At 39.4% G+C, this 27,789-nt stretch overlaps 1 protein-coding gene across 4 annotated transcripts in view; it reads right to left on the bottom strand.

The window, feature by feature from the left end:
• LOC119496070 (serine/threonine-protein kinase VRK1-like) overlaps positions 1–27,789 on the bottom strand; it is a 59,402-nt gene that overhangs the window by 10,720 nt on the left and 20,893 nt on the right. For 2 of the 4 annotated variants that reach the window (XM_037783125.1, XM_037783126.1), the window contains 7 exons: positions 8,615–8,749; positions 8,156–8,211; positions 5,345–5,414; positions 3,992–4,079; positions 3,298–3,406; positions 3,014–3,106; positions 2,704–2,836 (listed from right to left, as the gene is read on the bottom strand). In XM_037783125.1, coding sequence (XP_037639053.1) covers positions 2,704–2,836; positions 3,014–3,106; positions 3,298–3,406; positions 3,992–4,079; positions 5,345–5,414; positions 8,156–8,211; positions 8,615–8,744 — 679 coding nt within the window. In that variant the 5' untranslated portion in view covers positions 8,745–8,749. Of the gene's footprint in view, positions 1–2,703; positions 2,837–3,013; positions 3,107–3,297; positions 3,407–3,991; positions 4,080–5,344; positions 5,415–8,155; positions 8,212–8,614; positions 8,750–10,018; positions 10,185–27,789 lie in introns of those variants that run through there. The other 2 variants (XM_037783127.1, XM_037783124.1) reach the window with 2 other exon arrangements.

Here is a 27,789-nt window from a genome sequence, read left to right as displayed (position 1 = left end):
TCCACTAGGAGTGGAAAGATGGATGCTTACTTTGTATGTGTTTCTTCTAGGGATGTCAAAGTTAACGCGATAATGACGCTTTAACGCAAATTTAATTTCAATGCCACTAATTTCTTTAACGCATTAACGCAACTTGCAATTTTTAGGTTGTAGCGAGCTCAGTTTTAAAGCTAGAGTGAAGTGACTGGTTTCATATAAAACGAGAAAACCTAAAGAATCCATTGATACCAACCATGTCATACTAGCTTGTCGTGAAGGAGGTTAAATAACGTTCCAAATTTGCGCTACATTTTGGCAAGGAAAAGCTGACATGGCCGTTTTCAAAGGGGTCCCTTGACCTCTGACTTCAAGATATGTGAATGAAAATGGGTTCTCTGGGTACCCACGAGTCTCCCCTTTACAGTAATGCCCACTTTATGATAATCACATGCAGTTTGGGGCAAATCATAGTCAAGTCAGCACACTGACACACTGACAGCTGTTGTTGTCTGTTGGGCTGCAGTTTGCCATGTTGTGATTGGAGCATATTATTTATGCTAAATGCAGTACCTGTGAGGGTTTCTGGACAATATTTGTCATTGTTTTGTGTTCTTAATTGATTTCCAATAATAAATATATACATACATTTGCATAAAGCAGCATATTTGTCCACTCCCATGTTGATAAGAGTATTAAATACTTGACAAATCTCCCTTTAAGGTGAATTTTGAACAGATAAATAATGTGCGATTAATCATGATTAACTACTTTAATCGACTAACAGCCCTCGTTTTTTCGTGTGGAGTAGCAAAAACGTGCATCACAATTTTTACAGCTCAACTTTCTCCCACTCTTTTCAAAATCATATTAAAATTGACATGACTTCCGTTTGATAGTTATTGCTGACAGGACATTTTCTGCCCCTCTTTTACTTATCGATCCGTGTTGATAGAAACACTACCGCGGCGATTAGGCAGTCTGAGCCATGCTAACTCACAATATCGAACTGGAGGGTAGTGGAGTCGGGCGGCGTGGAGCTCATGGAGGTTATCTGTGGCTCGGGCCTCCCCTCTTACCAAACATCAAAGCCCTTAATTAATGGAGGATGAATACACGATGCAGGTTATGACTTCAGCTAATTAGGGAATTGTTAAACAGAGACGGTACCGGGGAATTCAGCAGGGGCAGCGGAAGGAGAATCGATGGTCAATGAAGAGAGGGAGCATGTAGGCAATTTGCCAGTTAATGTGTTCCCAATATCAGCCGAGGGAGGCAGAGGGCAGCGGGGCGGAGAGACGGGACTGTTTTACATGTATTGACAAACAAAGACTGCCAACTAAAAGGACAGAGCTTATGGTAGGGTTAATATAGATACTGTTAGAATACCTAAATACTGGCAACTGTGAGGACCTGTCATTCCTCCCACACTTACGGAGTACTAAAATCACCAGTAGTAAAATCAGGAGTCTGGGATGGACAAATCATCTTGGTGGTTGTGTGTCGGTTTATTGCTGGTATTTTTCCTTGCTGAGTCGAGGTGGATATGTTCCGGCAAGTGACTCAGCAAGGAAAAACACCATCCAGTGAGGGGAAAAAGCAGGAATTTTGGAGACAAAAAGATTGTAACTTTAGAAATTACCTACTTGATTTGGCTAACACAGACTGAAGCGACTAAACAAGCTGTAATGCAATCATTTGTGGCAACCTGGTACCATCAGTTTAGGTCCACTACAAATGCTTGTTTTTGTCACCGACAGGCTCAGGTCGTTATTTTAAGTGTCGCTACAGAGAAATTAAACCTTTTTCTTACCTTTCGCTTCCTGTTTGTTGTTATGTCATGTGACTTGTTGCCGGAAGACAACGGTGGAAAGTTGAGTGAGAGTGGAGAGAGGAGTGCCAAGGGACCACTGGTGTTGTCAGAGTTTGTTGTGTTGCAGTACAGAAGACGTAGCTTAGTGTTATCTAAAAGATTTTAAATGTCATAGCTGAATATTTAGCTGATTTTGACAACGTGGAGGCGACGCAACGTCTACCATGCCGTGGTAGCGACCTGTCAATCGCAAGGTAGCCACGTCCTAAAGCATCCCCTGCTTTATGGTCTATTTGACTCTAAATGGGACCATAATTTACTAAATGAACATCATGCTGTATTGAAGAAGACTTGAAAATAGAGATTGAGACCATAAACTCATGTTTACAATGTTTACTGAGGTAATAAATCAAGTGAGAAGTAGGGTCATTTTCTCATAGACTTCTATACAATCAGACTTCTTTTTGCAACCAGAGGAGTCGCCCCCTGCTGGCTGATAGAAATAATGCAAGTTTAAGGCACTTCAGCTTCACTTTTCAGACCTGAAGGTTGCCCACTGGTTAAGCCTTTCAAAAACAACATTTTTCACTGCGGTTTAATAACTGTTCTGCTCTCCCGCTTGACGCACACAAAGGGAGGCAGCCACTGACGAGTTATATTCAATAAATAAAGTTGATTTAATAAAAAAAAAATTCTGATGAATCACTTTATTCAAATTGATGATTATGTTCGGGGATTTTTTTTGGCAGATTTTTACTTCATGGCTGCTTCAGTGTGGGGAGAATGCACTCCATTACCCATGAAGCTTGCTGCACGTTGTGATTACTACAGCGTATTATCTCTGTTGAACCAGTTTGCCACACATGATATTCATATCAACTGGTCATCTATACTTTATGACTTGGAAGGCTTACCGACTCCTTTGTGGGCATCGAGGCTGGTGTATTCGATGGTTCCATTGTGGCCCTTCTTGGGGTTTTCCTTGTATTCTTTGTGAACTCCATCAGGACAGTATCTGTAGGACAGCCCATAGTCAGCGAGATAGACCTACAGGACACACACACACACACACACACACACACACACACACACACACACACACACACACACACACAAACATTACTAATTACAAAGTCACTCAACAAATAAAGGGAATGTATCCTTGTCCTTCTTAGAGACGTAATCCTCGTTAAAAACCACAGTGGAGATCTACAATGGACTAACCTGTTCAGGGTCTCTGTAACCCAGCATGAGGTTGGCAGCTTTAATGTCTGCATGGACATACTCGTTCTCATGGATATACTCCAGTACGTCCACCTAGCACAGGCCGGAAACAGACAATACACACACAAAAAACAATTATGATGAGCAGAATGTAATGAAAAAGAAGTGAATGCATGTTCTGTTCACCTCATGGTAAAGAGGGGTCATTATCCGTTCAAGCGGCTGGTGACCTCCAGCTTCTTTATACAACAATCAATGAACATTAAACATGAAGATAATCTCACCAGTCCTCGACCGAGCTGGAGAACGGTGGCCTTCTTCAGTCGACCTCCGTTGTGCTCGCAGATTTTCTGGAGGTCGCTGCCCAGTCGGTCCATGACCATAAAACGATACCTGAGAGGGAGAGGACAGCATCAGAGGTCAAAATCTTTTTTTTTTTTCGAATTCTGAATAAACATCCCATCTCCTAGTTCCTGATATGTAGATGGCTGTTTGGTTTTAAGAGTATTCTAAAAACTCTCAAACCTTGCAATAAATTCTACATAATAGTCAGTGCTTTTTATTTTATTTATAAAACACATATTTCTTTGTTTTATTTAAGTCTTACCAAGGTAAAAAAAAGGTCAAAAGGATGATTTTTAACATAATATTCACAGACAATATCTAACATTTGTAACATTATATACTTCTAAAAGTTTAGCATTAAGTAAGACAGTCAGAAAACGGGGTGTAAACGGGGTCTAAGGAACTAAATCTGCTATTATTATTTGCACCTGCTGATATTTTCTCCAAATGCTCCCGTCACAACAACATCCTCCATTTGAATAATAATAATGCCATCTTAAGGTGCAACATATTAGAAACAAAACCCACAGTAATACTGTAAAATGCAGAGAAAATGCTGATGTTGTTTTTATGGTCATCATCTAATCATACGATGATGAACATTTGTCCATTAAGTGGTGGCTTCGTCAATACCTGAGTTCATTATGTTCAGCGAGTCCTGATCCCCAGTACGTCGGGATGCCCAGGAAATCCAGTTTCCGGCTTCTCTTCCAGTTTTGCACTGGAACAAGATTAGAAGAGAGATAATATGTCAATGTGTGTCTTTATGTTTACACTCCTGTGGAGTCTGAAAAGACAGGATTACTATGATCAAACCGACAATTAAATTAAACACAAAAACACAATAACTGTATTGAAAAAGAAGAAACCCCCGGTGCCTTGGACCACTTAGTTGTTCTGACAATCAGTCTGAAGTAGGAGTGGGCAGATCGATCCAAAAATATTGATACTACCGATACCTACGTCTCGTTTTGAAGATTGATTCTAGCGTCAATAGGATCAATACAAAAAAAAGGGATCAGTTTCTCTCGTCTACACCCATTTGTATTTCAGCAAAGAGCAGAACTGTCTGTGCAAACAATGCTCTCTTGAACGGTTTGTTTGTCACTGCTGTTGTGTGCATTCAAACAACATACTGTACGCGTCACGCACGTGCAGCCCTCTGAGTAGTTACCCTGACTGAAACATGACGGCTGAAGAAAGAGGAGCATGTCTGGAGCTATTTCACAGCTGTGAATGATGGTTGAGGGTAGTTTGTGCTTTTTTTATTAGTTATTTGCACTAAAAAAAAGTTTTAAAACATTAATCTTTCTCAACAAATACATGTTTGCACTTTGTTTATTAAAACATTTTTTGTGGTATGGCCCACCTCTAGTCTGAAGGGAATGGTTGGCGACTAGAAAAACTTTTGATGTTACTTATCCCGACAATTTCAGAGTCTAATCATTCCCTAACCTTGACCCAACCTCCAGTCTAACACTCTCCTTTTCCAAGACGAGTCTGAACAAAATCCCCTTAACTCTATGAAAAGTCGGCAAATGTTTTGTCCAGAATTACGATTTGTCCTTGTAAGTGTAATAATGCATGCATGCAAATATCAATCTTACAGTATTGAGGGTACAAACACACACACACACACACACAGAGGCCCCAGACAAAGCAGTGGGCCTGGCTCAGGGCTCGATGGCGGCCGGCCTGACTGGCTCTCAACCAGACTGGCAGGTGGTCAGGGGCTCAGCGGAGGCCCGGGCATCATTACATGTGAGTGGCTTCCTCTCTCTCGCACCTCTCCAAACGAAGGCGTTGGAGAGCTCAGACAAGCGCGGAGAGGGGGGCTAACTGCCACTGAGGTGCATGTTTGCTTTGGCTTATTATTAATTACTGTGCTGCAGGCAGCAAAGCCTCTGTGTCTGCGACCACTTCATCAGTCAAACACACTCGTGCTCCAGTGAGCTGCCGGGACGCTGGACGGGCGGCGCTACTCACCGCTCTCCGCTTTGGCTGCCCTCTGGTAGAACTTGAGCTCGGAGAACAGGGGGCCGTTCTCATGGTACTCCTGCACAAAGAAGCACATTATTAAGAAAGTCATTATGTCGGGTTAAAGAAGCCTAAAATGTCAAAACATAATCTTAGCATACATCACAAATTGGGGTTGTGAGAGATGTCAGTGTCCAAACTAATAAGCATCAACCTACTTGTGTAAATAAAACTGGTTGTGCATTGATCATTGCATTGAGAGAGGAGGAGAGAACAGAGGAGAGGAGACAGCATTTGGAGATCTATCTTGATACAAAGATGGTAGATATTCCACATGCACTGATTGTTTGCTTCTTCCTGGAGGCGGGCCTTACTATGCGAGAGGGTCACGGTGACGCACGAAAGCTGTCAATCTCTAAGACAACAGACAGAATCCCTCACAGAGATATCAACGTTACATATTTTGATAGGATTCCCTTAAAGAAACGCCATAAAGGAAAGTTGAAAATGTTATTACATTCATGTAAATTAGTACTGTTTGATAGTATGCAGTATGGTGATGCTAGGGCTGACGCTAGGGAAACGATTTGGAAAAAAAATATCTAATTGCGATTATTTTTGATCGATGTTGCAACTGCAATAAGATTTGCAATATTATTGGGAAAAATAATATTTAAATAATTATTCTCATTTTCATTAAAAAACCTATTAAGATGATTGGTGTAATTTTTTCCTAACCAATTTTTTGATGTGTAGGTCAGGGCATCTCTGCAGCACGGCAATATTTAATTTAAAATGGTATTTTGACACACATTTCAAATGCAGTGTTGTACGGCAAAAAAGTGGAACCAGGCTCAACTTTCGCCGCAACACCATGCAACATCATCCGGCAAGGCGCTACGGTGGCAGATCAAATACGTTTCAGGTCACATTCCTGGTATTTTACTTTGTAACGTCAACAGCGCATCCCTACTGTTTTCCTGGCGATCATTGCGATGAAAAAGAAATGCTGCTGTGATAACTTTCCAGAGTTGTAAAATCCTGTCTCAGCGTATTATAAACCGTTGTGCATCGTTTTTTGGCATCTGATGCTTACAATGGACTCCCTAAATCGTATTTCAATGTCTCACCGGTACCTGAAGCATTGCTTTGCCAGGGCCAGTGGAAAGTTTCAAAGTTACAGTCTTTTTAGCAGAGGTACACGAGTATAGTAACACAAAGAGGGAGAGAGGGAACTGCTGCAACCGTTGAAGCTTCATATCAGCATCAGCTGAACTTTATAATACATCATCTGCACAGAAAGGCTTATGTTGAGGGACGACAATTTGCTTGTTTAATTCTGAATATAGTCCAAGGCCTGAAATAAATGTGCCACTCCAGTCTCACCCTATTCACTCAGCCACCGCTTGATAATTTGCATGAAGGGTTCACATACTGAAGGCTATCTCAAGCCAGTTAACTGGAAGTGAAAGTGGACATTACAATCCACCAACAAGTGACTGAGCAATGCATCCGTACCAGCTTATGATATTCTACTTCCCGTAAACAGAAGTGCGTGTGCCAAAGGTTGGAGGGACCGTCACACTCATTTACATTCTATTTTGCTACGTTGTTCAAAGTTATTTTTGGTCATCATCGGATTTCTTCAGATTTCTCACATGCTTTCTCACAGTGACTTCAAACTAAATCACGTGATGTTCGGTGAAGTTGAAACAAAAAAAAGAAGACATCTACTCAAACTACTTAGAAACAGTTCTACATATATTTTGGCATTTTTCTCACACCAAGAAATTCTGGCAAGGCATTTGTAGATTTATCATTTACCATATTTTTAAAGACTTTAGTTTATTATGCGAAAATGTTGTTTTTGATTTCTTCAGCAAAAAGAAAAAGAAAAATATTTTTTTTAATAATAAATTTGATGATAATCCTAGCAAAATGTTTTATTCATAAATGTAAATTTAGTAACAATAAACCTTGTTTTGATGTTTTCATGAAGGATGTTAAACTATATGCAAAACTCATCTCTAATTTTACTAATAAAAAGGCTATTAAGACAATTAATTTATATTTGTTTCATAATATATTTGTCCAGTGTTTTGTACCCCTGGCTCTTTTGTTTTGTTACTGTTTTAATTGTATATCGTCCTCTGCATACTGATTTTGTATTTTGAACTTTTACTAAATTAATTTATTTTTTTAATTAAAAAAAAGAAAGAAGAGAAATTAAAAAAGAGGAAACATCACTTTGCTGTAAACAATTTAGACATGCATACTTTGAACAGCTGGTTTCTGCTTCCAGCACAGAGTGCATTAAGAGTTCCTTGCAGTATTAGGGCTGTTTTTTTGGGCTTCGAAGCTTCGGTAAGAAATATTCGAAGGGATTCGAAGCTTCGTGGCGCAGCAGACTGACATGTTCTTCTGTCCGTCTGTCTCAATCTCACAAATGTCATTGCCCGGGACAGTGCTACTGACGCACTACTGTACACACAAGCACCTCTACACACAACAAACAGCATCTGAGAATAACTAATAATAACTAATGTTGAATATGAAGAATGAATAATGTTGTGGGATTATTCCTTATTTCATGGGCTATTTTAGGATTTATACATTATTATTACATACTTATATATATAAAAAAATAAAATTAAAAAAACAAAGCAATCGTATACTGATTTGGAGGTTGATTACCATGGCAACGGTCGGGGCTTTGAAGCATTAGGGTGAGCCCTATGGAGTATATACTAAAATGTCAAAAAAGCATTAGTGTGTCCTTTAAGATGGACAGCTGTCTGTGTGCAGCACAAATGTACTCACCACTTTTATGACGAAGTTGGAGTCTGCTGCAACAGGTCGGTCCTCATCATGGGTGGCTTTGTGACAACAGGAGACAGTGAGGAAAGAAAGATCAGACAAAATGCAGCCTAGAAAGCTGTGATATAAACTCTTTGACTATATCAGGCTCTTTGGATTTATTTAAACATATCAAAAATCAGGAAGAAGTCAACAAAACGCTGTATTGAGCACTAATGTATTTGTAAATGTTGGGAGTTACAGCTGATTGGAAAGGTCTTTATAGATTAGAGGGGTAGGGAACTGTTGTGAAATACATGACACATTGAAGAGCTGAAATTCTTGTAGCAATCTGATCTGTGAACATCTTTCACAACCAAGAGAAAAACAGATCAATCAGAGCAGTCTGCATGCATGCACACCGATGTGACAGAGTGTGATTGTACAGTGTGTGTGTGTCATCAGACACAGTGCTCTCATTACCGAGATAGATCAGTCCACAGCCACCTTGACCAATCATTTTCCCCAGCCTCCATCTCTTCTTCTCACTGTCGGTCAGTATGAAGCCCTCTGGGAGCGGTTTGGGTAACGCCCTTTTTCTTGGTGGTGCCATGACAACTGAGCAAGTTTCAGAAAGTATGTGTAAGAAAATATTAGAAACATATTTACTAGGAGAATATGCAAAATCTGATTAACATGAACTTTTCTGATGTGGCTGTGATCCCAAATCACTGACACAAAGTTATTCCACTCACTCTACTATCAGTATACTGCCAGTTATGTAGCGTTATCAGTTAAAGAACACGTTCACAAACACCATTGATTGATATATCAGCTTTAAAGGGACTGTTTGTAACTTCTTACACGTATAAATCAATCCGGGTCGGTGTCCCATGCGCGCTCGCGTGTGGCTACGCTGTTCAGACAAGACTCCAACACAAACTACACGGAAGCACCAAAACCGCAAAGTTATATCTATTGAAGCCCGTCTGTTAAACAGTGTTGGCTGCGGTCGGAGGACGCGGGGGAGACCGTAGCTTTGGTCTCCAGGGCCGGAGTCTCTGCTGTACTCTGCTCCGCTGCCTGCCTGCCTTCAGTCATTCACCGCGCGCATTCTCGCTATTTCGCTCCACCTCACGTGCATGTGCACACTACTCACTGCAGAAGAGTTAGTTTAGCTCTGAGAATATCTAGTGAATGTACAGTGGACGTTTGTGCAGAAATAAATGCTGCAGCTCCTCCAGACCAACAGAGGTTTCCCGTGTCTTTGGAAGTGACGGGGCTCCGCAACGAGAAACGTTATCGTCTCCGACCAAAACTACGGTGTCTCCTCTGTTCCCTCCGACCGCGGTCGGGAGGCTGAAGCTGGAAAAGCCAACACTAGGATCAGCAGTGATTCATGGAGAGACCTTCGTCTGGTCAGCTAACATTACTGCCAAGCAGCTGAAATATAGAGTTTCTCAAAATATTCTGGAAATCTCAGGTTTATTTTTTTTAATGATAAATAAAAATGAAATTGTAAACAAAAAATAGTTTTTCATTTGCACAATTTTTTTTATAAATCCACAGGGAGCCACTGGAGAGGGGCTGAAGAGCCTCAGGTTGCTGACCCCTGAATTAAACCTACTTTATGATATAAAAGACATGAAAATCTCACTTTATAATATGGGACCTTTAAATTAATGTTGAAGGCTTTTACAAGGACACCTGGCTAAATGTTGTATTCATGTTCTCAACAGCTGCCGTCACTACTAGCAACCACAACGGCTGAGAGACACCAGTTAACACGGTCACTCATTAAACCGAAACTCCTGAAACGTGCACAAACACAGTAGCAGCTAACTTAGCCAAGTTATTGAGAAGCTTTTTGCTATAATATATACCGACCTCTGAAGGGTTTCCAGTCCGTACGTTACTGTACGTCGTCAGTTGAGCCTTTCTGTGTAGAAATATATCGCTACACTGTCGTAGTTATTAATACTTTATCACTAAAGTCTTCCTGAAACGTTTGACTGCCCGGTGTGGCGAAACCAAAACAAAACCTCATCACTTCCTGAAAGTTGTCCCTCCCACTACGCCGCACAGCCAATAAGCATGCAAGGAAACGTATGATGTCATCAACGCAACAGCCAATAGGGATGCAGTAGAAGAGGCATGCATTTTACAAGTATGAACTGATGCTGACAATTCAACCAGCTGTATCCTGACATTACATGTCATTCATTATCTGAGAAATTAAATGCTAAACCTAGATTATTTATGTCAAATCATGGGCTTCATTTAAAACCTGATAAATCATCAATTGTTAGAACATTGTCATTATAGCAGATAATAATGCACTATACTAATTTTTAACAGTCTCTTCTGCACTATACTCACTTATTTAATAGTCGTGTATCACAGTTGTTACCCTTCACTATATTCAGTTTTAGCAGTTTTGTTCATCTCCTTGTATTTTAATATCTTGTATATTTTTTTGTACTTTGTACTTTGCACTACTAACTTTTTTACTGCCTTTTTACTAACATGTTTTGCACTATGGAACTGTGATACTGGAAACTTGAATTTCCCTCGGGATAATACAGTTACTATCTATCTATGTATCTATCTAAACACTGTTTAAATAAAGAGAGATTAGCCACTCTTTATCATCCAGATTAAAAAAAAATGCACTTCATCAACATGCATATAAAGACAGCTCAGCCAGAACAGACAGAAGACATGCATGTAATGGTATGTAAAATCATGATACCAGTCTATCAATAATCAAAATAAATCAGTGTTCACAAAATAGAAAAAAAAAGTATATATTTAACAAAATTCTGTAATTTTTTTCTGACTTGTTGCATTTTTTTTTCTTGTGAAAAACAGTCACAGAAAATCTTTTAAATGAAACAATCAGAGAGGAAAGATCAAATATGAGCACCGCCACTCCTCATGCTCATCACTACTGGAGTGGTCACTTTCACAATAATATTTTGAAATTCCTTTTGTTGGAAAAACAAATAATCATGTGTCACCCAGAAAGTCAGATACAAGTACAGTGGGGGAAGAGGTAAAAGTACTATACTAGTAATACGACACTGTAAAAATACTGTTACAAATACAAGTCCTTAATTGAAAATGTTACTTAAGTAAAAGTATGTTATATTAAATAATAACAATAAACTTTATTTGTATAGCACCTTTCCAAACATAGTTACAAAGTCCTTTACATAAGTAAAATGTAAGTATAATCAGGAAAATGTACTTAAAGTAATAAAAGTAAAAGAACTCCTTTAACTTTCCCCCAAATCCTCAAAATTGTTAAAAATATATATGTTTTTTAAAAATAACCCTTTGGTTGGACTGTACACATTTCATGTCCATGTCCAACTTGCGATGATGCCTCACAGGTAGATTGATTAATTTAAGGTGTCAAAAGCAAAAAAAAAGTGGCAAACCAATGTCATATTGTATAGGAAAGCCATCACTCCCAGCAAGAGTACAATCAAACCTGACGGTTAAATATTACTTTCATTATGTCATCTTAGTTACTGGTGATTTCATGTCCTTGTTGCATTTTATTTACTCTGTAGGGATATGTAAAAGCCTCTAAACAGAAAAAGAACACATTTGCCCAATAAAGGCTATTTCCTTTCCTTCCTCGTTGTCACTTGTTCTTATATTTTGGAGTGCCTGGATTGCCTTCTTGTTTTTAGAGCACATTTGTGTTTGGCTTTTTAACCAGTGAAGAAGGTCGCAGCAGCATTTTGGTGACTTTTCTTGGATTCTGGCTTTAAAACTACTCTTTATTTTTCACTTTTTGTTGTTTAGCATTTGCAAATGAGAGGTTTTTCATTCATCATGTGCTCTAACTCAGTCCTTGAATACACTACTGGGGACTAATTGGTGTTACTGTATTTGATCATTGTCTGCATGAGTCACAAGAAGCTTTAAAAGCACACACCTGTTGCTGCTCGTGTAAAGAGCGAGCCTGAAGAAGCTAGAATGCTGAATGTTGTTTTTCACTCACAGATTTGTAATTAAGAACGAGTGAACTAATAAATTAAAAAGATGATCTAGTCATTTCTGTGCACTGGAATTTCTATGCTTAAATTGCTGCATTGTTCCTGCTCCAGCATGGACGACGAATGGTTTTATGGCTGTACATGGCCATCATCTGTTGATTTGCATGCTTTGTGGTGTATTTACATCTGTATTTTCATCTTGAACACCCAACACACATGATATTTTTGAGCAAATTTTTACCAGGAACCATGAAATATGGCAGTAAATGTCCTATTATGTGAGCTGTTTATCAAGCCAGAGGGATGATTAATCCTGTTGTTGAGGCCAGAGGGATGCTATCAGTTCACAGGATGTAATGATACACCAATGTGTGACTCTTAGAGGAGTCACTGGACTGGTGATGTAAGGTGTCCACCTGCATCTTTATTACTCAAACATCCAGGATGTTCTTCAAAAAATAAAGTATGTTACGTCAGATCCCATTCCCATGGTTGGTGTAAAATCATCATGATCACTAACTTTAGCACAACGGTTCTCAGCATAATGGGGTTTTCTCAATGTCATGATGCCTAAATTCAGTCAAGTTGTCACAGTGAAGTGTGAAGTGATGTATTGGGTTCTGTTCTACAGTATTTTCAAGAGCATAAAGGTGGCTCTGAAACATAGACTGTATTTAAGACGTCACAGAGACGTCACCCATTGGTTTGTGGACTGCTGTTTTGAAGCCTTGATTTCGGCCTTTTTTGCCATCACCATCTTGTTTTTTTGGAACCAGAAGTGACACCAGAGGGTGGAGCTAAGTACAACCGAACTCTGAATAAGACATTTTTAGGCAACCAAAATGTTACAATTAACTTTCATGACCTGAAAACACACCGTGAAAGGGTTAAAGTTGTATGACGAAAACACCAGACAACGCCGTGGTAGTGACCTGTCAATCACAAGGTAGCCACGTCCTAAAGCATCCCCTGCTTCATGGTCTATTTGACTCTAAATGGGACCATAATTTACTAAATGAACATCATGCTGTATTGAAGAAGACTTGAAACTAGCGATTGAGACCATAAACTCATGTTTACAATGTTTACTGAGGTAATAAATCAGGTGAGAAGTAGGCTCATTTTCTTATAGACTTCTATACAATCAGACTTCTCTTCTGCAACCAGAGGAGTCTAAGCTGCAAGAGACTGCTTTTTATTGATCAGTGTCATTTTATTCTCTGAATAAAATAAATACTATTTACAGCTACGGCTGTGTCCTTCACTTGCAATATGAAATCTGCCCCTGCATAAAACATGTATTCATTCATTTAATTATTCAGTAATAATCTAAATTAATTTTTCATTACATTCTCATTATTGCTGGGATTTCCCTGCTATTGAAGCTGTGGGTCACCTGCTTCACAAAATAAACTCATTAGTCTAGTTTGTAACATCTTAACATGCTATTTCAGAGAGTAAAATTCTGAGTGTTTCTATTGTTTTGGCATGAAAATTGTTAAATTGTATTGATATAACTTCAGTTTTAAAAGATATCCTTCTGTGTATCCGAATTGTTAAACGTTATGAGGCAGCCTCCAGTGTGGCTGGTGCTGAGGGTGTCATCCATACGTTCCAGTTTCACACAGATCCTAGTGCACCCTTGTTACACTCAGTAGTGAAGTGGACTCCACCTATGCATAAATACTCCACATAGTCAATAAGGGCAGCCGGTGTTAGCAGCAACGTGCAGTAAAATGGAAGCAGGATTCTGACATGGGATTTGGGCCTTCAAAGCAGCCTCTTGTATACTGCTTATTCAACTTACTCACACAAATCAATAGCAGTTTGTTTTCGGGAATTCAGGCGTCCCTGTTGTAACCCAGCTTGATCTCCGTTTTGCTGTACAACATGGTCAATACCACGCCTGGCTAATGAACGCGAGGCTGCAGGAACAAAACGCAACGCTGGAACCGGCGGTGGACACGAACTCGCACATTTCTCTCCGCTCACCGCTCCCAATCAAGCTTGTTTTATTCCGATGAAAGGAGAGGGGGGGAAAAATGCCTTTCTCTTGTTGTTCCTGTTCGGCGTGCACCTGCAGTGAGCCTATCGATCTACCGGCACCCTGAGGGCCTAATTTAAGACTCAAGGATTCTGCTATGAAGGGAAGAAAATAAAAACATCACTGGTTGAACATCAGGTAGTCATAAGGAAAACTGGGGAGGAAAGTGGGTCTGCTTTGGTTTGAAGATGAGCTCTAAGTCATGGGCGCTGTTTGTCTGAAGATCAATGGAACAACACTTACAATGAATGTGGCCTAATTATTGCACTATAGAGCCTATGGTGTATGAACACCTGCTATTAACTGAGCTTATATCTAATTGGCTCAGGGATGCTTTTAATTGCATATTCCTTCCCTAACATCTTTTTACAAATGTGTACATCATCAATTCAGTGGGGTGTTAATACGTTTTTCATTTTGCTGGTAATACAGCCCTGCAAGGTGTCCTTATAGAGTTTTAGACTTTTTTTTTGTCACAGGAAAAGTATCCATGGACAGATGAACCTGTTTCTTATTTTTGTTTTTGAAGCAGTGTGCCAAGCGTGTAGGAGAACTATGGTGGCAGACACAAAAAACGCGAATGGCACTATGTGGAGCCAGATGGTTTGTCCGTTCTGCATCTCTGTGGAGAGGATCCGCTCCCTGTATAAATAAATGGCTCATTCTAAAGTAACGAAAACACAACAATTCTAAGTTTCAGGTGATTATACACTAAAGAAAACATACGCATTAATATTATATTCCATTTCTGCCAATAGATCCCCCTAAATGTTGTAAATGTGTTTTTGTTACCGTAAAATGAGGCGTTTATATCTGCATAGGGAGCACGTCCTCCTCACGGAGTTCGCCATGTTTCTACAACGAACAAACCAAACTCTGATAACTTTTCCTGCTTGGGCCGAAGTCGATAACGTTACTCGCTCCCGTCGCCACCGCTCTCTCTCTCTCTTGCTTCACCACTCACTTCCCACATACACACACACACTCTAAGCACTTTACTCTTATAACAACTGGCTCTAGAGAGGGCCATTCGCGTTTTTGTGTCGGTCGGCGTAGCAATCGTACACACTTGACACACGGGTGAAGCTGTAATCTGCGACCTCGCTGCTAGATTCCATCAGATCCTACACACTGTTCCTTTAAGCCTTTTTTGTTTTGCAGTTTTTACCGAGGTTGCAGGTTTAAATCCTCAATCATGGATAAGTTTGTTTATCATGCTACAATATTATTTCCTTGTAAGTTTCAGATTTAACTAAAGACAATTTGACTACATCTGTCAGTTATTTATTCTAAATAAACACACGCATGTATGTCAGTTGTCATGTGTATACACATACACTTCTGAAAATGGTGAGATAAGTGTTCATTTGTGAGTTGTTGGTAGGTGTTTTGCTCTGCTAATTGTTGAACTATTCCTTTAACCAGCTCTCCACTGAAAGAGACTCTTAACTTCAATGGGACCAGTAGAGGTTAAACGACTGAATAAAGTCATCGTCCTTGTCCAGTAGGTTACCGCTGTACAGCCTCACACCCAATCGATCCAGAAGTCACCGATGTTAACTTCATTGATACCGTAACCTCTCACCGTGGTCCAGGCTTTAACCCTCGCCTCCCTCCATCTCTCTACCATTTCCTCTCTGTTGTCTCCTCACTTTTCATTTGCCCTCTACCACTCTCTCTCTCTCCTGTCTCTCCCCCCTCCTCCCTCCGACTCTGCCACCTCTCACCCGGGGTAATTGCTCTGTGAGCTCGGCGGCGCCTGCCGAACGACACTGCGGTTTCCTCTCGCCACCTCTCATAGTCTGGGCTCTGTGACACCAATCTTGGCGAGGGCGCGACACCATTTTGTGTAACTGGCCCTCGTGATGGAGATGGCATAATTGTCCTAATTAGGGGGGCGCGGATCGGGGCGGCCACGGCTCTGACCCACACCGGCCGGAGTCCATATGGTGGGAGGCTGATAATGAGCCAGTTAATGTGCTGTGTCCATCAGCAAGAGATACTCAGTATGGACGTTGTGCCAAAGAGATGGAGGGGGTTTTACTCTCTTTGCCCTCTTTTCCATTTCCATCTCGCTCACTCTTTCACACATATATTTACATTTTACTCCAATAAAAAATGACAATATTCACTCAAAACGTATGCGCTTAATTACCTGCAGTAGTCATACATGTCAGCACATTAGTGGGCGTTACATTTTGTCAGTAATTATAGACACCCTGCCCCCGTATCATAAACGACATTTTCAAACTGTTTCATTTTATGAATCATTTGTTACCGGCCTTGTCTCTCAGCTCCCATCATGCAGCTGTGTCACTATTTCATGTTGTGACTCGGTTCCGTTTATGAATATGAGATGTATTGCCAGTTCAAATGAAAGTAATACAAATCTAATGGCCAGTAATGAGATGCTGTTTCGCCATTATTGGACGTGGGCTGGGTCTATGCCAGTGTGTGTGTGTATGTGCGTTCTCAACACTGTGTATGATTTGATGCTAATAAAACCATACTTTCTGCTCCAGGGAGCAAGCACTGACCAGGATTCAGATTAGGCCTTAATGGCTTCCAGGCCTGAGGCTAAATTGAAATGTAAAACCCCAAACCAAACATCATTTAGTCCTTACGTTTCTTGATGTGGCCCAGCAAGTGGAAATTGGAGACATGTTTAGCTGTAATTTGCTTTGTTTCATGCAAACATTGCATTGAAGAGGCTGCGCCGCATGAACAAAAGATGCACGTCTGGATTCGCATTGTTCAGTCCTGTTAATCTGCGTCCGCTCAGCAGCCTCCTCACAATGAATCCAACTGTTTAATAACTTATGGGTTTTTCCTCCGGTGTGTATTAGCCAGGCAAACACATTAAGCAGAAGACGGTTTAGAAATATAGGATTTTTGAATACTATTTGGACTGTACCTGAATCTAAATTAACTATTTTGTTTCATGTTTTACTGGTAGTAGAGGTCATAGTAATATGTGAAGATCAATTAAAATGTTGCATTGGAGTCAATTCAGCTTAGAGGCATGACATAAACAACCATATATGGATCAATTCTGCAATAAAATCATAATGCATCATATCCATCATATCAGAGATGGACAGCTAAGACTGGACTAGATGTTGTTGTTGCTGACAGATCAGCAATACCCTGGTCAATAGATCACAGTTGAATCTGATGAGGGCCACCTAGTCAAGTACAGTGTGGAGTATGGGACAAAATCTACATCTCCCTGCATGCCTTTGTTGTGTCTCATAAGAAGCAACATGCCCAGTACAAAATGCTCTAGCACTTCACACATTCACAGTTTTATGCATTCACTTTGATGACCTGAACACCAAGTTAGTGTTAATCACAGGAATAAGAAAGAAAGAAAGAAAGAAAAGAATACACAAGAAACTTTGAAACAATCGGTCCCTGTCTCACATTGATTGGTTATACTGTATATGGCTTAAAACCGTGGATTGACCACCCGATTTGACTGTTATCGGGCCATTATATAGGCGTCATCAGTCGCTATAAGCACATTAGATGTGGGTCATTATAGGCCTACTACGCCTACTATGTTGTAAAAGTGAAACTTAAAAGCAACACATTCTAACATGTTGTAAAAATGAATGAAACGTCACGTTTTGAACACAAACAAAAAGGCTTTTTTAGGTTTAGGCAACAAAACTACAACTTCTTTAGGTTTAGGCAAAAAAACATTTATGTTTAGCGAAAATCATTGTGTTTTGGGTTAAAATAACTACAAACACGAAGACTACTACCCATTGTTGGTTTCACATGGGATGTAGACTCCTTTCTCCTGAGTGAAAACCCTGTGGTTTGTATCCCATCCATCGTCCCCAACCTCCACCCTTTATTTCACGCTGTACAGCGCCAGTCCGCTTTAATCAAACTTTGCTGCGGGCAGTTGTGAACGCAGTAATCATACTCTGGTGCGGACCGAAACAACCGGTCTGAGACTGCTTGCGAGAGGTGGTCTCCGACTGTTTCCATGCGAACACAAAAGCAGGCTGCCTGTGCGGACATTTTTTTTAGATGGACACAAGTAAATGACAGGTTAACATGAGTGGGAGAGGATGGACCTGGACTTGGACATCTGAAGAGAACCGAAGAGCCGAAGAGAACATGAACAGAATATGCTAAATAAAGTCCACAAAAATAGTGATGTTCCTAAAGTCATAAACTGGAGGAGAAGGGATACATGCACACATCAGATCAGTGCTGAGTCAAAGTGAAAACACTTTGACAGCATCAAAGTCCGAGATTCCCTGCGTAGAAGTGGCAGCTCTCGGGATGAAAAAGACAAAGTCTCTTAGTATTTGAGAAGTGCATCAAAACTTCTTTGCCTTAATAGTTCGGTGCTCAATTTCTACCCTTAAATTATTTGAATATATATAATTTGTTTTGTACTGAGCAGTTATTTGTTTATAGTGTCTCTAATGTTTAAATAGACCGATCATTCATATGATGATGTTTATCTTCTGGAACAGGCAGTTTAAATATCCTGTTAATAGACAGAACTCCTGACGCTGTATTTGTTTATTTTGAAGAAGTATTGAAGAACAATACACATAAAACTTGATATGTTTTCTTGTGTTTGAAAGTCTCTTCAAGCAGCTTATTAACATGATCCTTTATTGGTCTTAAGGGATTCTGAGAGTCATAAATCAAGCCGTAAACAACACACAGCAAGGCTAATTTTGTCTTAAAGTAATTTTAACCACGTGTCATCACTCGTGTGCTAATTGCTCCTAAGGGGGTCTTAGAAGACATGATTCAGATATTATTCAGCACAAAGCAGGTTAGCTTAACAAAATGTAAATAGATTGCGGTCCTTAACAACAGAAACACAAGCAACCTGGTTATCCTGATAAGTGAGACAGATGTGTCAGTAGATAATCCTGTAATATACAAGTTTTCCTTATATTATCCAGGTTATATTAACAGAGGTGTACATTATGCCATTTTGTTTTGGTTATTACTGCACTTAACGCCTCTCTCTCTCTTGCTTCACCACTCACTTCCCATGTACACACACTGTAAGCACTCTACTCTTACAACAAACGGCTCTAGAGAGAGACATTCGCGTTTTCCCGTCGGCCACAGTAGCAATCCAACACGCTTAGCACACTGGAGAAGTTGTAATCTGCAACCTCACTACTAGAAACCGCCAGATCCTACACACTGTTCCTTTAAGAATCACCCGTTCTAGTGATGTTTCTCTTCATTCCCTTCAATAATGACTATTTTAACAGAGATAAAAACTTATTCAGACACCAAATGTACCTATTATTTACATTTGAAATCATTTTTGCCCCCAAAGAAGAAGAATTAAATGATTAAAACTTCCATTTAGTCGCTGTCCCCACAGTGTTGCGTGACAGGGGAGAATACTGTTGGAATTTGGATTTGTTTTTCCGTCCAGAAAAGCGCAAATGACCCTCGATCATTTTTGAACCACAACAACAACAATCTCGTTTTTCTTTGGGCCCTCTGCGTTGAATAGTGATATATTCATATACGACTTTACATACCATATAGTATGGTATTATATTCCCATATCTAATACGTATTTGTCATACTTTTAAGTACTTTTCAATTTGCCAGTCAAGGTTTGAGAGAGTCTAAAGTGAGATGTAACTTTTGGAATAATAGTTTGCTTCTTACAGATGAAAAGGCAACTTAATAAGCATTCAGCCTTGCTCATTTCAAAACACTCAGGGATTTTGCCCGCTACAGCACTTGGTCTTTATGATGGCTAACGTTAGCTCTGTATGAGAAATATGCAAGTACGTGACGCAAGATATGCAAGTTCAACGAGTCAAGAACGTGTTGGCATAACTCTCTCTCCTGAGTGTCTGCTCATTCAAGGAAACATTTTATTTTTTTTCTGCCGCAAATATGTGAAGTAGGAATGTATGAATGAGTCTGAAAAGGCACGGAGGACGTCGGGATGAAACGTGGAAAAACATTAAGATGAAACTAGCACAGGTAGAGTCTGAAAAAACTGTGCTCATATTCACTTTTTTCTACACTGTTTCTGTGAAGCTGCATCACAAACAGGAGGGAGGCTGCTGGCCTGCGAGCCATTCACACGAACAAGACTCACCTATTCTACCTCCTCGCGGTAACACTAAGCAACCAACACAAAAGCTGTCTTTGGAAAATAAAAAAAAAGGGAAAGAAACAACAACAAAGGAACACTGCTGGCAGAGACGGATTTATTGATTTATTCGTTATGCTAACTAGAGTTTGTAGTTGAAACAAACAGCACTTCACTTTTCTTTTGTTTCATCCCAAGTCCCACCCCTAAATCATTCTGACCCCAATAAACAATATACTTTTGAAAACACAAAAGCATCTCTGATGTCGATCCCAAAGTTTCTATCCAATTTATGCAGGTGTGTGTGTGTGTGTGTACAGACTACAGGGGATGCAGAGATCCAGCCCTACTCTTCTCTCACCTGGGGCTCCTAACTAGCTCGGAGAGTGCGGTCATATGGCTCGCAGGTACCGCGGGGCAATTACACAACTATCATTTGCTGGAGACTGCCTTTGTCTTTGATGATGTTCCTCAAACAACAATGCCTTCCTTCCCTTCATCCCCCACTGGTACGCGCAGAGTGTTAATTACCAAGGCGATTACCATCTGCATCCAAACCACTGTTTCCCAAACGGTGGGCCAGGATCCTGATGTGGGTCGCACACAGTTCTGAAGAGGACTTTTGATTAGATAAGAGAGTGGGTTTTACTTAAGGTGATATTTGGTTTTTAAATATCAAAACAGTCAAGAACAAAGCTGTGAAATGAGAAAGGAAAATGATGTTGACATGAAATATGTGATTACTGACTATTGTTTATGCTGCAGAGCAGGGCTTAATTTGTGCCGGAACATGATCCGGGACCTCCCAGATCGGGACCGGCACCTCCTTTGTCACTATCAAAAGCTGTAAATACATTTAGTGTGATTATTTTTTAACGTCATCTGCCCTATCGTTCTTTTATTTCCCATTGAAGTAACTCGTAAATCGCTTGTTTGCCTATTTTGGATGTATTTCAACCTGCGACATGCTCTCAGAGATCCTCCGGTCACTTTTTCTAACGAAATGTGTCATGATGACTCCACGAGTTTTTTACGCCTTGTGTGGATGGTGCACATACGCTTCTGTCTGCACTCAGCATCTCCTCTCCTCATCCCTCTGTGTAGCCGTATCTCAAAGTCATGTTTGCTGATGTCTCTGCGCATTACGTATATCCCCTTCCCGCAGTTCCCGGCTGCAACCCCATGCTATATAACAGACCGTTGCTATGTATAACAGACCGCTGCTATGTATAACAGACCGTTGCTATGTATAGCAGACCGTTGCTTTGCATAACAGACCGTTGCTATGGACGCAGTTTTGATGTCGGACCTACGGCTAGAAGTCCTATATACATTGCATCGGTTACACTTTAAGTGTAACAGTGCCTACATGTAGTGTCCCTGTCAAATAAATGAATAAATAAATAAAATAAAAATTGGAGTTTAAAAGAAATAACATTACAGAAACTAAAGGTCAGGATATTTCCAGCTCTGCTGCTTTGATTTTGACCATTTCTTTGTTAAAATGAGTCTCTCGTGAGTCCCACAGCTTTATGGAAGAGCAATACTAAATCACCGGAGTACCTCTTTAATCAGTTAAACCACCCAAAAACACCACCGCTTTACTTTGGAGACGCGTCTCCCTCACGTAATCCTTTCATGGCGGGAAAACAAGATTTCTCAGAAGTTTAGTGCTGGCTTTTGTTATGCACACACGCACAATGTGGACTTTTCACAGGAAAATGTAATTAGTGAAGTTATGGTAAACAAAATGATGATCACTAGCAGACCATATTTATGAACATACAACTGATAATATTTTCATATAAAGTGTCAGTTTCATTCAGAGAAAGGTTGTAATCCTTCCAATAAAACGCTGGGTAAACAGAGTTATGCTTGGTTTACCTTCCATTATAAAACACACACACATCACTTTGTCACCTCGATGCCAAGAACAGATAAGCCCAAGTTTTCTTTTTCTTTTTTTTAGGCTGAGCACATCGCCAGCACAGTGGGAATGCATTATTCAAATAGATCTTTGTTACTCCTCCAAGATGATTGTGGCACAATCAGCCATGAAATAAGTTTGCTGTTTTAAAAGTGTTATTCTCCCTCCAGGTCTCTCAGGTGTAGCTTTGTATTCAGGTCGGCTCGCCTGCGCCAAAAATCAATCTCAATCAAAGGTGGCGAGGAGTTTATCATAAATTATCATGAAAAGGGTTCCCACTCAGTAGATGCTTAATTACAATCTCATTTGAATAAGTTTGCATATTAATGAGTTTGGAATGAAAATGGTTTGTGGGGTTTGTGATGGGGGGCCGCGGGGTAACCCACGGCGATAATGACGGTCCTTTAAAATGTATGCGATATTATTGCTGGTGGAGAGACGCACACTTCTCATCTCTGTCTTCGCACACACACACACACACACACACGCAAGAAAGAAACACACAGGCATATGCTCAAACACATATTCACACACACACACATACACACACACACACACGCACGCGCAGGCTATACACACATTAGTGCGAGCACACGCACACTCAGGGGCGTTATAATATGATTAATGGGGGAGTGTCTCTGACATTAATAAACTATAACCAAATTAAAGACTTCATTAGTCTCAACTTGGGCTCAGTGTTTGGTCACACAGTGAATCAGCGCTGTGTGATATTTGCCTTGCATTACATCTCCTTTTTCTTCTCTTCCGTTACACACCACAAAAGTTTACTCTGAAATAAAGTTCTGTCTGTTACAGAAGTTTGCGTACCGGAGTCGCGAGACACCGATATATCTGCGAAGAGCTTAATTTTTAACACATTCTGCGACGTCTGTATGAGGTATGAATGTGATGTTCAACTCACAGTTCAGTCTGTTCTCGCAAGGACGTGAAATCAACAGAGAGCATCAAGTTGTGCACGTTTACTGTTGAAAAGGTCACAAACAGGAAGGCACAAGAAGTAAATAAATAAATATTTTAAAAAGCAACATTAATGTTCCTGGCTTTATTCCCTTGGTTTATTATATTATACTCTCAAATTCCATTTACCACATTTTTATGCCATCGCACCGACGTCATCCGTGGCATTGTGCTTTTGGGTTGTCCATACGTCCGTACCATTCTCAGGATATTTCTTCAAATTTGGCACGGACATCCACTCGGACTCAAGGATAAAATGATGAATTTGATGGTTAAAAGGTCAAAGGTCACCGTGACCACACAAAACACGTTTTTGGCCATAACTCAAGAATTCATGTGCTAATTATGAAAATTTCACACAAATGTCTAACAGGATAAAATGATGTAGTGATGACATTTTGGACAGACATGGATGTAAACTGCAACTTGACTGGTTCTCGGAGGCATACAGGCAGTAATTCTAGTAATACTACTACTACTATTACTGCAGAAGCATTTAAATACATAACATCATTTTGTCAATGTTCTCATTTCTCAACCCTTAAAAGGCCATCATCAGGAGCATTGACAAATAAGAAGTGGAAGTAGTCACCGTGATGTCACCCATTGGTTTGTGGACTGCCGTTTTGAAGCCACGAGTTCGGCATTTTGGTCGTCGCCATCTTGGTTTTTGGCAACCAGAAGTGACACGAGGGGGTGGAGCTACCGAACGCTGAATAAGACATTTTCAGGCGACCAGAATGTTACAATTAACTTTCATGAACTGAAAACACACTGTGAAAGGTCAACTCCCAGACCGGACAACGCCGTGGTAGCGACCTGTCAATCACAAAGTAGCCACTCCCTAAAGCATCCCCTGCTTTATGGTCTATTTAACTCTAAATGGGACCATAATTTACTAAATGAACATCATGCTGTATTGAAGAAGACTTGAAACTAGAGATTGAGACCATAAACTCATGTTTACAATGTTTACTGAGGTAATAAATCAAGTGAGAAGTAGGCTCATTTTCTCATAGACTTCTATACAATCAGACTTCTATACAATCAACCAGAGGAGTCGCCCCCTGCTGGCTGTTAGAAAGAATGCAAGTTTAAGGCATGATGGAGCGTTGGTTCCTACCAGAAAAAAAGAAAGAAGAGCTGCAACAATTAATCGATTATCGACTATTAAATTAATGTAATACTTAATATTAATCAGTTTGAGTATTGTATTTAAGAAAAAAAAGTCAAAATTCTCTGATTGCAGTTTCTTAAATGTGAATATTTTCTGGTTTCTTTACTCGTCTATGACAGTAAACTGAATATCTTTGAGCTGTGGAAAATACAAGACATTCAAGGACGTCGTCTTGAGCTTTGGGAAACACTGATCGACAATAAAAAAATAATCCTAAAGGAAATCATGGTGTCTATTAGCCAGTTCTATCAAGAGATACTGAGCAATGATCATGAGTCAGAAGCTCCGTTTATCCACTTCAGCCAAACCTTTGAATTATTTAACGTGCAGGTTCAGGTGATCCAAACTTGCTTTCTCCTTCTTTGATCTACGTTCCAACTAATAATCAGGGTGAACTGGATCGCACCGCGGCGTCTGTGACATCCAAATGCTGTTAGTTCAGCAGCAGGAGGACGCCATCTGCATTAAATACTCCAGCTTCACTAAATGGGATGAATTTAATGCTCCTTAAAAACACCCTGTCCTTCCAAAATATATATATATAAAAAAAGCACTACCTTTGGCAGTACTCACTGAACACTGTGTCATTTTTTTTATGTATTTCTGAATATTCACTCCTGTCAGCACCCATATATAGAGACTTAGAGAGTTTATCCCTTCTGCTAATCTGTGATGACCCATTTATCTGCTACTCTGTGGGGAAATAACTCAACACAATGGAAAGACAGAGTCTCAGAGCACCCATCATCAATGTCTGAGATAAAAAAAAATTGGGGGATTTGATGTCACAATTTATCAAAACATGTGTGTCCTCCTCAGATGAATGTTGATTCTTGTTAAGAAACACAAAGGATAACATCTGGTTCTTGTGGACATTTAGCTTATATGTGGTATTTCCAGACTGACCAGTAGTTATAGAAACAGGCAGGATTAAAGAGGAAAGGTTAAGTGTGACTCAGGTGACACTGAAGATGCATTTTATGTTTATTTAAATTTAAGTTATGTCTATTTTTGACAAATGTGCGATCACTATGGATCTATATTGTTTTGTGTGTTTTAAAAATCTATGTGGGCTGAGTGGTAACACTTACTTTGACCCCCCTTACGTAGCATTTAGAAGCAGTAATAAACACTTCACACACTATAATGTAGTTATTAGGGCTGTCAAAGTTAACGCAAATTCGTTTTAACACCACTAACTTCTTTAACGCATTAATGCAATCGATATTTCGGAGGTTGTAGCGTGCTCAGTTTTAAACTTAAAGTGAAAATATTGTCATCACATGAAACTGGAAAACTAAAAGGAATCCATCGGTACCAACCATGTCATACTGGCTTGTCGGTAAGGAGGCAAAATAACGCTCCAAACTTGCTAAATTTTTGCAAGGAAAAACTGGCCTGGCCGTTTTCAAAGGGGTCCCTTGACCTCTGACCTCAAGATATGTGAATGAAAATGGGTTCTATGGGTACCCACGAGTCTCCCCTTTACAGACATGCCCACTTTATGATAATCACATGCAGTTTGGGGCAAGTCATAGTCAAGTCAGCACACTGACACACTGACAGCTGTTGTTGCCTGTTGGGCTGCAGTTTGCCATGTTATGATTCAAGCATATTTTTTTATGCTAAATGCAGTACCTGTGAGGGTTTCTGGACAATATTTGTCACTGTTTTGTGTTATTAATAAATACATTTGCATAAAGCAGCATATTTGTCCACTTCCATGTTGATAAGAGTATTAAATACTTGACAAATCTCCCTTTAAGGTACATTTTGAACAGATAATCACGATTAACTATGGACACTCGTGCGATTAATCGCTATTAAATACTTTAATTGATTGACAGTCCTAGTAGTTATAAGCAGATATAAGGACATTTTATCTGTTTATTAATGTTTTTGTCAGCAGTTATAACTCTTCCTGTGAAGCATATGTAACAGTTAATGAATGAATAATAACATAGCATTAAGGATGTGGTTACACACATGAATAAATCCTTACAGCGTGTAATAAAATGTTGTATTAACTGTTCATACATCGCCGTCTTATGAAAATTACGACTCTCCAAAACAGCCTTGTTTTTTTTTTTTAGCTTTGTGGGAATTATCTTATCCGATGGGTTTTAAATGATTTATTTTTCTTAACAAGTGAGAGATGCTAATCCTTCGACTGTTTTGAAAAATGCAAATCACCAAATTTGGAGAAATAATGTGGTTCTCTTTGGACAAAACATTCACATTTTAAACTGTTTATAAAAGTGTATAAAACTCATGACGACATGCTGTTCTTGAACAGGAGTGAAGAAATGTTTATGAATGAATAAATAAATAAATACTTTAACAAATATAACAATATAATTATTACATGAATACTGAACATTTCATTAATTTAAAGATGTTTTAGGATTACACTTAAAAATGTCCTCGTCTCTGCTTCCATCTACATTATACTATGTGTTATAACCCATTCATTACTTGTTTATATGTTGTTTATAACGGCTAAATGGTGGGATTAATATAAAGTCTTAACTCAAGGTCCGCTTACTTGATTTCTCCTGTAGCTTTTAGCTTTCAGCTTCATGTCATGGGCTTCATCGGCAGATAGTGTTTGCCCAGTTAGCATGGAAAGTGAAAAGTGTTTATTAATAAATAATTACGCCATTTACAAATATAATTAATACATATAATATAAATACTTATTATTTAATATTAATTTGATGACGTTTTATAGGATTACAACTGAGCTGCCAGTCTTTAATTATTATTCACAAATGTCTAATTAACACTTAAAAATGTCCTAATCTCTGCTTCCAACTACATTACACTATGTGTTATAACCCATTAATTAACTGTTTATTCATTGCTTATAAAGACTAAATGGTGGGATTTTTATAAAGTTTTAATTTAATAAATAAATACTACATTAATAAAGGTAATTAATACTTAATATTTCATATTAATCTAAAGAATAGGATTAAAATTGAGCTGCCAGTCATTTGTTCTTCTTTTGTGCTTCTAACTACATTATACTGTGTGTTAATAACCCATTAATTAATTGTTTATATATTGCTTTATGAAGGCTAAATGGTAGGATTAATATAAACTATTAACCTTCTACTGCAAAAGCCAGATTTGGTGTAATTTTTTTGGGCCCTAACACGCTGACCTGAAACTGCATCGACTATTTTACTGTGTGATTTTGCAAATATACCACTCTCATATTGTGCAGAAAATGAATCAAAAAGATGAAGTCATGGTGGGAATAAAATGCTTCACTTGTAAAATTCAAACAAACAGTCAATTAGAGATTGATTTAAAAATAAATCTTTCACCTTATGCGAGTCTAAAAAGGTTTGTAAAATGAATAAAGGTGCTTTCATCCTGCTCTCCATCCCTGCTTATTAAGGCCCACT

This window comes from Sebastes umbrosus, chromosome 10 (assembly GCF_015220745.1).
Source record: "Sebastes umbrosus isolate fSebUmb1 chromosome 10, fSebUmb1.pri, whole genome shotgun sequence".
Lineage (NCBI taxonomy): Eukaryota > Metazoa > Chordata > Actinopteri > Perciformes > Sebastidae > Sebastes > Sebastes umbrosus.
The sequence above is the reverse complement of the archived record's forward strand: the minus strand, read 5'-3'. Positions and strand labels throughout refer to the sequence as shown.